At 48.3% G+C, this 13,864-nt stretch overlaps 1 protein-coding gene across 1 annotated transcript in view; it reads left to right on the top strand.

The window, feature by feature from the left end:
• The first annotated feature begins 2,768 nt into the window (after positions 1 to 2,768).
• Positions 2,769 to 13,864, top strand: part of LOC116836679 (ovoinhibitor-like) — a 43,193-nt gene continuing 32,097 nt past the window's right edge. The window contains exons 1-8 of the mRNA XM_075068312.1: positions 2,769 to 2,817; positions 3,464 to 3,483; positions 5,363 to 5,499; positions 6,228 to 6,288; positions 7,959 to 8,095; positions 8,265 to 8,269; positions 8,982 to 9,087; positions 13,551 to 13,611. Of these exons, the coding sequence (XP_074924413.1) occupies positions 2,769 to 2,817; positions 3,464 to 3,483; positions 5,363 to 5,499; positions 6,228 to 6,288; positions 7,959 to 8,095; positions 8,265 to 8,269; positions 8,982 to 9,087; positions 13,551 to 13,611 (576 nt within the window). The remainder of the gene's footprint in view (positions 2,818 to 3,463; positions 3,484 to 5,362; positions 5,500 to 6,227; positions 6,289 to 7,958; positions 8,096 to 8,264; positions 8,270 to 8,981; positions 9,088 to 13,550; positions 13,612 to 13,864) is intronic.

Genomic DNA, 13,864 nt, shown 5'->3' with positions numbered 1-13,864 from the left:
TACCCACTTCGTCTGACGAAGTGGGTATTCACCCACGAAAGCTCACGCTCCAAAACGTCTGTTAGTCTATAAGGTGCCACAGGATTCTCTGCTACCATGGAGGTCATTGCTTTGACTATTGAACATGTTTAGAGAACCCCTTTGGGGATACAGGAGGAATCCCTATGGCTGGGTTATGTTAGATCCCTGCATACCATTGAAATGGGAGCTTGGCTCATAGCTCCTTTGCGACTCATAGCCCATAGACGCAAGCCACAAAGGGAGCCCCCGAAATGCCACGCTGCACTGAACTGGGATGTTTGTTTGCACAATGACAAGAGCTTGTGTGGCAGGAAATGCACAAAGGGCCATCTCTCGAATGAGGAGAGTGCAGACCCACACTCTGGCATTGTGCTGTGACTCTTCCTCTTGGACTTTGCTGTGACAGCCTGATTGCGCCGTTTGGGGCTCCATGCCCCAGGAACAAGTTTGCATCAAATTTTAATAGCACTGAGGGCCTGACCCTGCTAGGGACTGAGCATTCCCTGTGCAGTACAGAGCACCCTTTGGCTTGGCAAGGAATTATGATTATTTCTTCTACCATAGTCCCTAGCAGCCCATGATATATGGCAGGACCCGTTGTGCTAGGCACATTTCACCCTACACAGCTGATACCCCTGGAAAACCATTCCTTTAAAGGCACCCCTGCCCTTTAATCCTGCTTTTCTCTCACACATCCACTTCGTAATCAGAGCCATATGCATGAAAGCAAGACCAGCATGAAAATGTCCCGTCACTCTGCAACCCAACAGCCCAGGAAAATGCAGCTCACCAGACAATCACAATAAGAAACAGCTTTGCCAATACTCACCGGCATGATCTGTGTGCTCTCACAGGAGCACCAGTGCAGCCAGAGCCTCCACACGTCCTACTGGCGGCCTCCTGCCCCATGTGCTTAACAGGAAGGTGCAGGCTAGAGCATGCAGAAGGGACAAACTATGGCTTGGTCAGGTGGGGGAGGAAAGGGAAAGAATGTGAAAGAGAACAAGGAGGAGAGACTGAGAGAAGAAGGAACAGAATGGAGAAAGAAAAGCAGGGGAGGGTGAAATGATAGAGAACCTCCCTTCTGAAGGAGAGGAATTGTGTGCATTTATGGATGTTGCCAAAGATAAGAGCAAAGGCTGAGCTCTACTCGAGTTGATTGAGAAACACCAATTCTTTAAAAAAATGTTTCCTGCATTTTTCTCAGTTTTTCGATGTAAAACCAAAGCTGAAACCCACTTCTGGTCAAATATTTTAGTTTTTAGTAAAAATGTTCAGTTCCAGATTTTTGGTCTGTGCTGAAAAACTGGAAAGTTACAATGAAACCGATGTCTTTGAAAATGTTTCATTTTGCTCAAAAAGCTATTTGTCATGGGACCAAAAAAAAAAAAAAATCCAGCCGACCTAATCCCTATTTTCTGGTCCCTTCCCTGGTCTTTATTCTGCAAATTTCCCCTTCCTCCGAGCTTTGCTTTCTGTCTTTTTCTGCTTTGAGGGGCTGGAGGAGCTGGGACCCTTCACTCCCAAACCGATACATGTTGGACTTTTCCAGCAGCCCTCTCATTGCAAGGAAAGTGGGGGGAATTATGCAGTGGAAAAATGTCTTTAAATAATCTGAGCATTTCAGTAAATTCCTACCTGACCTAGAATTAACCTTAATTAACCCACATGGGGACAGCCTGAGACCCCCTGCTGCCTGCCCATGTGGGGCCAGCCCGAGCCACCCCTGCCACCCACCCACACAGGGCCAGCCCAAGCTGCCTGCCCACGTGGGACCAACCTAAGTCCCTCCGCTGCCACCCACCGCTGCTATTTCTCCCTTATCCCTTCATCATTGCCTGGCCTTTGCAGGGCCTCGGGCACTGGGGCACCTCAGTCCCTCTTGTTCTCTGCAGCAGTCGAGTCTCCTGTTGGCCGTAACGCTTTGGGTTCATGTCGGCTGTTGGGTTTAGTCTGCGGGGGCTGGGTGACCTGTGCTGTATAGGAGTCAGACAAGCGAGCTGGTGGTTCCTTCCACCCTAAACTCTGTGATTCTACCTGCACTCCATACCATTAGAGTCTCAGTTTGTACATTGGCTCTCCAAAGCCAACCGCTGAGCAGCTGAGTACAAGTGGGGCAGGTAATATCTTACTGGACCCACTTGTGCTGGTGAGAGAGACACGCTTTTCAGCTCTTCTTCAGGTCTGGACTTTGATGATGTCTAACATGCAGAGCTGGGGTCTTATCTCAGAAAAGATGTGAAAACAAATTGAGGCAACCTCTCCCCTTCCCCCATGCTTTACCTCCAAACCACCAGCCCATTGGGTCAGTTTGCACCACAAACAGAGACTTCATTCTTCTCTGTGGAATAATTGCAGCTTTCCCTTAATGTTCAAGGCTACTCACTGACACCTCTTATATTCTATTTTCTTTCTCTAGGATTTTTTTTCTGATACAGGAAAACCTATCTCAAGCGACTAACCAAAGGACCAGCCAAAATCAATCAGCTACTAAAAGTGAATCATTATCTGGAAGTCAAGACCTCAGTAAATACTGGCAGGCCTGCTGTACTAGTGACAGAACTGGAGGGTTGTTTCGTAATCAGGTTGGATAGGCTGGTCTCCTGTGTGAGTGTATATATATATAGATATAAACATACACATGGTACACGATCACCATTCGTGGGGAGCACTAAGAGATCATCGCCTCAGCTGAGCACTAACAGATTTGACACAGATTAAATCACCACCTCCCCTCCAGTAGGAAGATGATGGGTGTTTTTGTGCTCCTTACTCTTGCAACATGGTGCTGTTCAGGTGAGTAATTCTTTGCTGTACTGCATCAAGCCTTGTGTCACAGTCAGAGTCCTGACCAGCTTCAAAAATATTAAGGTGTCTTCAAAGTGGAGCACAGTCTCATTCTTAGAAGAGCTGTTTTCTCTTCAAAAGATGGAACTGAAAAGACTTGACCTCCAGGGTGTAATGTCAGTACAGCCTTCAATGGGCTAACTATTTCTGCACCCTCAGTGTTGTGGGTAGAAGTAACTGCAGGTTCAGTTTCACACCTGTAATTAGTTGTGGGCACTGTGAAGGACATTAAAGACATATGGGCCTGATACAAGGGCCCAATCAGCTGTTAAGACATCTACTATTTATATTGAAGTATGTTTGCTGTGATATCCTGTAGCTCTCCATTTGGATCACGAAACACAGCATGTAAAAAAGAAAAGAAAATCCCAACAAAAGAACAGTGTTACATTAAAAACAAGACTCCTTATCCTCAGTTACCAGCGTGGCACCCAAATTTCACACATAGTTTGTTTAGTTTAAGAATCTGTTCACTGATAGTCACCTGGTTAGAAACTGCATGGAATTATTCCACGAAAGAGATTCGCACACTTAGAATCTGTTCCTGTCAATGGTTTGGCTTTGTTTCATGTTTCTATCTGTGATTTTCTTTCAGCTGTTGCCCTGGGCAGTGAGGTGAGTGGCAGATCTTTCTATTTATTCTCTGTCACTGTCTCCCGATCTCTGACCCAAGATACATGGTTGGTGACCCCACTGTGGCCGAGTGAATGAAAAACACTGCAACCTGCAGCTGTTTGTACAATGGTCACCAAAGACATTGCTGGGGGATTATTGCCTTTTTATCAGATAATTTCAACAAATATTTTTGTCATCCCCAGACAATTCTAGAAATGAACGATATGTTACATAAACAATGTGATGAATCTAAGCAATAGACATATAAGTTAGTGAAAGAAGTGTTCTAGGTACTTGACCAGCTCTGTAACTGTGAGAATAATTGGGTGGTTCAAGCTGCATAGTTACCCCAGTGCTTTACATCTGAAGGAGGAAAGCCTTGAAATTCAGATATTCTGTTTCCAAACAGTCAGACTGATGGCATTTTATTCTTATTTTTATTATGTTACCTGCTACAACCTCTGCTTAGACCTTGTGAGGTACTTAGAACAACACGTAGCCGCAACATTGGAGAAACAATGAAGAAAACACAATGAGGGACCAGATCTTCGGTAAATTGATGTCTATTGATGTTGTCAGGGACGGCTCTAGGTTTTTTGCTGCGCCAAGCAAAAAATTTTTTGGCTGCCCCCCTACCTGAGCCCTGGGCTCTCACCCCCCCACACCAGTTTCCTCCGCCACCCGCTTGCCCTGCCACCCCAACCCTGGGCTCCCCCCACCAGTGCTGACTGTGCCTACTTCCCCCTAGCCTCCAGCCGGTCCGGCGCTGGCAGGGTCAGGGTAAGCAGCGGGGCTCCCGGGCCATACCTCAGCCCAGGGTTCCTCCAGTTGGGGCTCCCGCCTCCAAGACTGGCCAGGATCCAGGACAGCAGAGCTAGGGGACTGCCCCAGCAGGGGTCTGAGGAGCTGGGGCAGGGTAGCCCCAGAGGGAGTGGAGCCCTGGAGAGCCAAATGTGGGCTCCACTCAGCAGCGCCTCACCCTCTATGGCCCCACTGCTGCTGCTGCTGCTTCTGGCCGCCCTGTCGCAGTCCCTGGGCAGCTCAGGCCACTTCACCCAGCCCCGACTGTGGCGCTGGGGGGTGGCCGCCCTGCAGCACCTGCAGGCAGCTCCTTGTGCCCCACAGGACAGCTCCCAGCCCCAGGGTCCCCCCCTTGGAGCCTGCCTGGCCCAGCCACTAGGTGCAGGCGCTGCTCCTCCACAGCACAAACCACAGCGGCCCCAGAGCACCCCCGCACATGACGCCCTGCTACTGCCAGGGCCAGCTCTAGGCTTTTGCCGCCCGAAGCAAAATGAAAAAAAAAGGTGTCCAGAATTCCGCCCCTGAAAATGTGCAGTCCCAAGCATGTGCCTGGTTTCTGGGTGCCTAGAGCCGGCCCTGGCTGCTGTTACAGCTACATTGATTTACACATGCAGGGAATCTGGACTAAGGGTTGTTTTTTTTATATTGCACACATTGGAACAATAAGATTTGGTAGCATCTCTCTCTGCACAAGTTGCACACGCTGAAACATTTCTAGCCTCATTGAACCCTCTGGAGAGTATATTTCAAAAATTCATTAGATTTTGAAGCTTCAGTTTAAGGCTCCGTTTGTAATAACTCCTTAGTTTCAGTAGGGCATGGTTGCTTCCCACAGAATACAGGTCTGAGTGAATGATTCTTTGTCCAGCTATGCATTCCTTCTGCCAGCATGAGACAAAGCTACCGCAGAACAGACTCATCCCATTTTTAATGGAAGAATAAGGTTAAAATATAACCCTGCTTTGCCTTATGGCAGAAGCTAAAAAGGCTGGAGGCACAGAGCAGGGAGATTACTCATGGGCACTATTTCATACTGAAAAGGCTGCACCAATTCTATTGCTTGGCATTGCTGTTACAGGTGGATTGTAGTAAGTACCCCCGGGGTACTGCAGAGGATGGCAAAGTACTGACAGCCTGCCCATTCATCCTGGCTGAAGTCTGTGGCACAGATGGTATCACTTACGCCAGCGAATGTGGACTGTGTGCGCACAATTCGTAAGTAATGCGCAGAGAACATTCCTTTCGAGTAATTAACAATGGACAGAGCGTCTGATGGCAGCCTTTAGCAATCCCATTATTTCTTCAGGTCTGTTCCTGTAAGTCTCTTACGCTCTGTCCCTATCTTTTTGTCCTGCTAGACTACTCTGAGTTTCCTCTCCTTCCCCCTATATGTGCTCAGCTGGGGGCTCATGGAAGAGCCAGACAACAGCATCCTCAGGGAGCTATGTGGTGACAGAGCAGAGGAAAGAATGGGGCATGGAGTTACGCTAAATGATACACTATAAGAAGATGTCACATGTCCGGTAACTAAAAAAATGATACAGTGTGGTGGTGCTGTAACCGTGTCGGACCCAGGACATTAGAGAGACAAGGTGGGTGAGGTCGTGTTGTCTGTTGGACCAACTTCTCTGGTGAGAGAGACAAGCTTTTGAGTTTACACAAAGAGCTGCTTCTTCTGCAGACCCGAAGAGCAGCTCGGTGTAGTGCGCAAGATCGTCTCTCTCACCAACAGAAGTTGTTCCAATAAAAGATATTGCCACACCCACCTTGTCTCTAGAACTAGCCAGTGATGCTGATACTGCCCCATAGAAGGTAATAAATTAACTCAAATAAACACCTGTATCCCACTCAGTGCATGTGAATTTGGTTTGTTTTACCGGCACATTGACTGTAATGTGGAGAGTTACTTACTGAGCTCCTTAACCCCAATCTCCCTCTTCCAGTGAGCATGGGACCAACGTTAGCAAAAAGCATGATGGAAAATGTCAACAGAAAATTGTGCCGGTAAGTGTAACCTGATGCACAGTAGGGGCCAGATCCTACTCCCAGTAATGTCAACAGAAAGACTCCTTTTGCCCTCAGTCAGTGCGAGATGGTTTGGGGACTAAATAGATGGACCTAAGTGGTACCTAGACTACGGTCTGTCCTTTTTCATAGGTGTGATCTTCAACCTGAATGTACAAAATGGCCATTTTCCATCTATTGGACTCTAACGTCATAAGAAAGGGTGAGAGAAGAGGAATAGGGCATGAGACAAGAAGCAGAAATATCCCAGTGCTGCAGAATTGTGCACACAATTCCTGTTCCCATAGCTGTCTCTTCTCACATTATCAGTAGAAGCCCCAAGCTGCCTGACTTAGGGCTATAGGAAGAGGAGATACAAGACTCCTGTACATATCAGCAGCAAAGAGTCCTGTGGCATCTTATAGACTAACAGACGTTTTGGAGCATGAGCTTTCGTGGGTGAATACCCACTTCGTCAGATGCATCCGACGAAGTGGGTATTCACCCACGAAAGCTCATGCTCCAAAATGTCTGTTAGTCCATAAGGCTCCACAGGACTCTTTGCTGCTTTTACAGATCCAGACTAACATGGCTACCACTCTGATACTGCATATATCAGTGCATTGACTTCTTTGGATTCTGGGATTTTCCAAGATCATACATTGGGAAGGCTGGAAAACACCCCATTTTCTGATCACAGGCAAGGTGTTCAAAATACTCTTACTTCTCTGCCCAAACTCAGAAATAATTGCATGAAAATGAGTCATAAGCAGACATGTTATTTGGTTAATTTATTTGTTTGCATATTTGACTAGTTCTAAACCAATGGGAATAGTTTGGACCATCAAGAAGTAAAAAGTACCCCAGGGCCATATATTGGAGAAGGTAAAACCCTGGGATTCAGATGCTTCATTTCTATCCAGTCAGCCTGATAAAATTCAATCTTCAGTTTACCTGATACAATCTGTGCTTAGCCTGTGTGAGATACAGAAGGCACAACCCTGGAGAAACTATGCAAAAATAACTGAGGGGGCTTATCTTCAGCTAGTGTAAATTGACCTCCATCGATATAGTAGAAGCACAAGTAATTACAGGAGCTGAGACTAGAGGGTCAGGTTTCTTATATTTTACACACAGATGGTCCCAGACTGCGCAGCTTTGCCACATGGCTCAAGGGGTTACAGTGCTGCCCAGGTTTGGCCCAGCTGCCCCTCTATCATGCTGGAGGGATGACTGGGCCAGACCAAAGCAGGGCTGAGAGCCCCTGAGCCAGGACCAGAGCCACAGGACCAGAGCCACTCCTGTGGAGTGAGCGTGGGTGGGCTGCACTCAATGCCCTTTCCCCCGTGGTCATTTTTTGGAAGGGTGGGGGCCTCAGTTTCACATTTTGCCCCAGGCCTACAAAAACCTCTGCGCGGCCCTGCAAGTCTGAGGACCTGATTCTTCCTCCCATCCGTGCCTTCCTTCCCCTCCAGGATGAGAGAACACGAGGAAACTCTTGCAGAACAATTCCCCCCATCATCAAGGGAAGAATATGTTTAAAATAGAGGCCTTGTGTGTATGATGGCTGAAGGGACAGAGGGTGAAGGACCTGGGTGGGGGAGTCACTCTGAAGCACTATTTCACGCAACAGCGGCTGCATCGGCGCTATTTCAGTGTTGTTTTTACAGCTTGATTGCAGTCTGTACCCCAGTCCTGAAATTGAGGATGGCCAAGTTGTGACACGCTGCCCAAGGATTCTGGCTGAGATCTGTGGCACAGATGGCGTCACTTACCCCAATGATTGTATGCTGTGTGCCCATAACTCGTAAGTACTGTACATCACCCATTCTTTCTGAGTAATTAACAATGGGCAGAGCGGCTGATTGCAGCCTTTATAAATATCCTCATTTCTCCATAGTTGTAGTTCTATAATTCCCTTATACAAGGACCTCCTCTCTGCCCATCCAGTGTACTCTGAGTTTCCTCCCCTTCAGGGCTGGTGCAAGGAAGTTTCGCGCCCTAGGCGAAAATTCCACCTTGCGCCACTACCCGACCCAGCTAACCCCGCCCCCCCCGGAAGCTAACCCAGCCCCCCACCTGGGGAGCCCGCCACTCCCCCCGCCCGGGGAGACTCCCCTCTGCCTCCGCTGCAGCAGCTAACCCTGCCTGGGGAGCCCGCCCCAGCTCACCTCGGCTCTGCCTCCTCCAATGAGCACACCGGCGCTGCTCTAATTCTCCTCCCCTCCCAGGCTTGCGATGCCGACTGGAGGAGACTTAGAATGGGGGGCTGTGTGTTCAGCGGAGGAGGCAGAGTGGAGGTGATCTGGGGCAGGGAGTGATTCCCCTGTGTGCCCCCACCCTCGGTACTGCGGGCACCCCCCACTCAGCTCACCTCCACTCCACCTCCTCGCCTGAGCTGCTTTTTAGGCGCCCCCAGCCACTGGGCGCCCTACGTGGCCACCTAGTTTGCCTAAATGGTGGCACCGGCCCTGCTCCCCTTGTCCCTGTCTGTGCTCAGTGGGGCTATCACGGAAGGGCCAGACCACAACCCCCCCAATTCAGTAGCGGGCTGACTGGTGCTTGGCCATTCAGGAAAGAACGGGCCAGAATATTATTCCAAACGATACACCAATAGGAGGCATCATGTGTCTGCTAACCAATAGCATTACACTAGTCAGAGATGCAGGTACTGCCCTGTAGCCAGTGACAAGCTAACGATGGCAAAGTGCTGGTAGTCTGCCCCAGGATCCTGCACACAGTATGTGGCACAGATGGTGTCACTTATGCCAGTGAATGTGAGATGTGTGCCCATAGCCTGTAAGTACTGTACAGAGAGTATTTCTGCTGAGTGATTAACAAAGGGCCAAGAGCCTGAAACCAGACTTTATAAATATCTTTCATAGCCTGTTTCTGGAGGTCTCGTAGCCCTTGGCCCTACTTCTTTGCCCATTTAGTCTTCTTCCCTGACCCTGCATTGGTTCACTGGGAAAACATGGAACAGCCAAATTACAGCCCCCAGAATGCAGCAGGGGGCTAAGTGATGATTGAACAAAGAAAAGAACGGGCCAGAATGTTACTCCAAATGATACGATATAAAGAGACGTCACATGTCTGGTAAGGAACAGGATTATATTGGACTCAGTGTTGCTGGTACTGCCTTGTAGAAGGAGATAAACTAATTCAATCAGATGCCTCCTGTACCCCCCACAATCGATGGCCATACACAAGTTCAAATGGTGAAAACCCTAAACTGGGATGTGGTACAGCCCTGTAAGCAAACAGCAACTGCTGCAACACTAGGTCCCAGTCATTGGAGTATTCATTCACGAATTTACGGATCATGGCCCCCAAAGTTCCATTAAACCTTTCCACCAGGCCATTGGTTTGATGGTGGTAGGGGGTGGCAACCAAGTGATTCACCCCTGAGTTCCCACAGTCTTTCATGGGCCTGCCAGGAAATTAGATCCTATCGTAAGGATATCGGAGGGCCCAACCACCCTGGCAAAAATCTGTTAGGGCTGCACACAGTTTAGCCCCTGGTGTTGCCTAGAGCTACGCGCTCCGCCATCGGGTAGCAAAGTCCACAAAAGTCAGTAAACGGACTGCTTTCCCTGGCGCTTTCTTGGAAAGGACCCAAGAATATCCACAGCTACTCCTGAAATGGGACAACATCAATTATGGGATGCTGGAGAGGGCCTTGAACAGATTCTTGGGCCTGTTCCCACTCTTTTGGCACACCTCACAAGCACCGGACATACTGGCTAACTTCCTGCCCATCCCCTCCCATGGAAGGACTTCCCCAATCTGCCTTGTTCTGTTCACCCAGCATGGCCACCTGGGATGATCATGGGCTAAGCTTAAGAAGCTCCCGTATCTTAGTTGGAACCTACAACTGTTTGTGGCGGCTGCCATTCTCGGTGTCCCCAGAAGAATTTCCTTGTATAAAAGTCCTGGTCTATATCAAAACGGGACGTTAGAAGAGCTGGAAGGCGTGGGGCGCTCCGTGCCGCCGCCAAGCTTTCTGAAGGCTGTCAATCGCTCCTGCTCAGTCTGGAACCTTTCCTTGAGGGGGACACCAGTTCGTCCTCAAGACTGTGGACTGGGCTGCCCTCTGGAAGCGAGTAGGAATGGGTGTTCCGTTGCCGGGAACGCTTCCGCTGGCCGCACCTGGGGACTGTCAGTCTCGGCAGAGCCTCCTGGTATGTGTCGTTGCTTCTGCCAGTTCAGCTCGCTGGCGCCCTCTGCGTTGAGGTTGAATGATGTGGTGCAATTGCTGGTGTCTGTTGCGTCCAGTTTGGGCCGTGGGACGGGGAGTGCTGTGCTGGTTCAGCGTTGGCAGGGGATCCAGTCCACTATCCTCTGTGGGTTCGGGTAACACAGACGGGGCTCTGGTGGACGGCTCAAGAACAGGAATGGATCTGGAAAGCTGCTGGTTGTTGCGTGTAAAACCATTCCCATCTCTCTTGGCCCGCTTCACGCTGTTGCCAAGTCTCCCCCAGGTACATGGGATTGGAATGAATGTCATAGCTGCAAATCCACTTCCTACCTGCCAGCCTTTGTACTGGACAGGCAGTTCACTTGTAGGCAAGTTACAGCTGGACATGAAGGGGTAAAGGTCACTTGGCCTTTGCGGTTATGAGTTTGGGATCATGAAGGATGTGGTGGATAGTGACACTGTTGCCCCCGTGTCCCTCCACGCGGTAACTTCCTCCGGCCACTCTCATAAGTTTGCCCTTCGCTCCAAGGGATGTGAGAGGTATCTGGCCTGGGAATATTCCGGTGCTGATGGTGGGTAACTGACGTGCATCCGGCGGGGTTTCTTGGCAGTTGGCCTTTAATATGTCCCAGTTCATTACACTTATAAGCATCTCCTGAACGGGTCCACTGGGTCCGAGTGAGTTAACTGGAGATGTGAGTGGGAGGAAGGGTGTCCTGTGGCGTCCCTTGGGTTTAGGTGGGTTTTGGTTGCCCTTCAGTTGTAGGGTTTATTTTGGGGCCCCCTGGGTTTCATTCCACTTTATTAGTAGCTTGTCTTCTTTCCTGCACTTCATCCATTGGCTACAATCCCCGCCTCGGTGAGAAAATTTTTGGTTTCCTCTGTACTACCAAGTTATGTTCCTCAGGAGCACCATCCCAGAGACTGCTTCCAGTTGTATGAGGAGGTACAGCGTTCGTCAATGATGGAAACATTGGTTCTGATATCCAGGCCTTATAATTCTTTTCCAACGAGTAGGTGTGTTGGGAATGACCGCCATCTGGTTCCACTTTTTGGGTTCTGAAACGCCGCTGGGCATGACTCCGCGGGTTCTCCATTCTGTATCCTGGCTGGTTGAAACGGTTAATAATCGTTCATCTTTGTCCTTTGCATTCAGCCGCCACTTCTGCTAAGGGTCCACTGAGGTTGACCCAAGCTCTAGCAAATGTACTGGTCGTCAGAGATGCATGCCCAATCAGCTCTTTCAAAATTTTTCTAAGAAGGGCCTCAGTGCATCCATGCCTGTAAGTTGGGATTTCTTGTGCTGTGGAAGAAGTATTGCAAGGTGTTAGGATTGGTTGGGTGCTGTTGTTTAGCCCTGTTCTAATTCCAGGGCCCTGCCGATGGGACTCCCTCTGTTTTCCATCTCTTTTTGTTTATTCTAAGGTCTCGTAGTTCTTTCCATGTTTTTGCTGTGGTCTGTGGGTTTGAGTTGTTCTTCACTTGGAAGTCATGGTTCTGTTCTTGTGTTGGGTGCCCTCTGGTTTATTGTCTGAACTGCTGGTTTCTGTTGTCTCCTGGAGTCTGCCTAGCAACTCCTTTGTTTAACTTCTCATGCTAGCTAAACCTTTGAATGCAAATTAAGTAGAAAAATCACCAGTTATTTACACCTGTTGTGTGTTGGCTGGGTACTTGATTCCCAGCAGAATTCTAATTTTAACAAAAGACCCTTAATGTCCCCTTAACGTTCCTTGCTTAAAATGCAGCCACCTAAAGCAGCAGAAAAAAATTTCTCTCTGGCTACTTTTAAAACCAAACCCTTTCTCTCGGCTAAGCCCTAGCAGAGAAAGAAAAATATAATACCCTACTGGCTCTGGAGTCTTATTTCTCACTTCGCTGCCACCATATCGTAAGCTTTCCAAATCTGGACTTAGCATCCAGAAAATCTGGGTGCTGCATGACTCTTCTAACTTAATTAAGCCAGCTTAGATTTGATCTCACTTCACCAGCCAAGTGAGTTTCCAGGACTTGGCTCTCTCTTGGCTCCCCAAAAACTTCTCGGGAGACCCCAAGACTCAGAATGCCCTGAGTCTTACCACAAGGGAATAAGACCCCTCCCCTTCATCTCTCTTTATCTCATTTCCCAGCTCCCTCCCTGGTTATCCTGCCGATACTGTACTTAACTCTTGAATCAAAACAGAGACGGCAATTTACCTTCCCCCCTCTTGCTCCTCAGCCAGACGTTCCTCTTTTGAACTAACCTGAAGTTACTGATATCAATCTCTTTAGCATCACCAATACAAGAAGAATGTCTCCTCTATTCCACAAAGAGACAAACCCAAAGACAGGAAACAGAAATGAATTTATCTCTCTTCCCCTCCACCAATTCCTGGTCGCAGAGCTTTACACTGCCGTAGATCTAACACAAGAGAATCCCTCCCTTCGTCCTTAGCCCTACCCAGAGAGAAAAACTCAAACAAGTCTTAAAGAAGAAAAGCTTTATATAAAAAAGCACAAAGAAAAAACACATGAACGCATATTGATCTCTGCATTTAAGTTGACCAATACACAGGCGTATTCTTAAAAGAAAAATAGACTAAACGAGCCTGATTCACAAAGAAAATTACAATTTAACCATTCCAGCATACTACACACATGTAAATACAAAAAAAAACCGAATAACAGCCTATTGTGTTTCACCTTTTGTACTCAACCAACTTAGAAACTGAAGATTAGAAGCTGAAGATGACAAAGAAAGAACAAGTCCCCTCTCATAGCTAAGAGCCAGACAAAAGACACCAGACACAAACATGCCCTCCCCTTGACTTGAAAAATCCGGTTTCTGATTGGTCCTCTGGTCAGGTGTTTGGTTCCCTTTGTTAACCCTTTACAGGTGAAAGAAACATTAACCCTTAGCTATCTGTTTATGACAGGTACTGCCTTGTAGAAGGAGATAAACTAATTCAATCAGATGCCTCCTGTACCTCCCACAATCTATGGGCGATGGATTGGTTCTACCACTGCCTGAGTGTAGCAGGGAGAGTTACCCACTGAGCTCCCTAATTCCAGTCTCTTTCTCTTCCAGAGAACGTGGGACCAATGTCAGCAAAAAGTACAATGGAAGATGCAAACAGGAAGTTCTGCTGGTAAGTGTAACCTGATGCAAGACGAGGGCCAAACCCAACTCCCAGCAATGTCAGTGGAAATACACCTCCTAACCTCAGTGTGAGATGGTTCAGACACAATATGCATGGGTTCAAGTGGTGCCTAGAGCTTGTAGGAATCTTCTGCAAGGGGGTGAATTCACCCTAACTATATGAAATGGCCATTATCTATATACATCAACACACTGTCAGAAGAAAGAAAGAGGACTACAAGAGGAATGGGCTTTGAGACAAG

Source organism: Chelonoidis abingdonii, chromosome 7 (assembly GCF_003597395.2).
Source record: "Chelonoidis abingdonii isolate Lonesome George chromosome 7, CheloAbing_2.0, whole genome shotgun sequence".
NCBI lineage: Eukaryota > Metazoa > Chordata > Testudines > Testudinidae > Chelonoidis > Chelonoidis abingdonii.
Note: the sequence above shows the minus strand (reverse complement) of the source record. Positions and strands in the feature narration are given on the sequence as shown.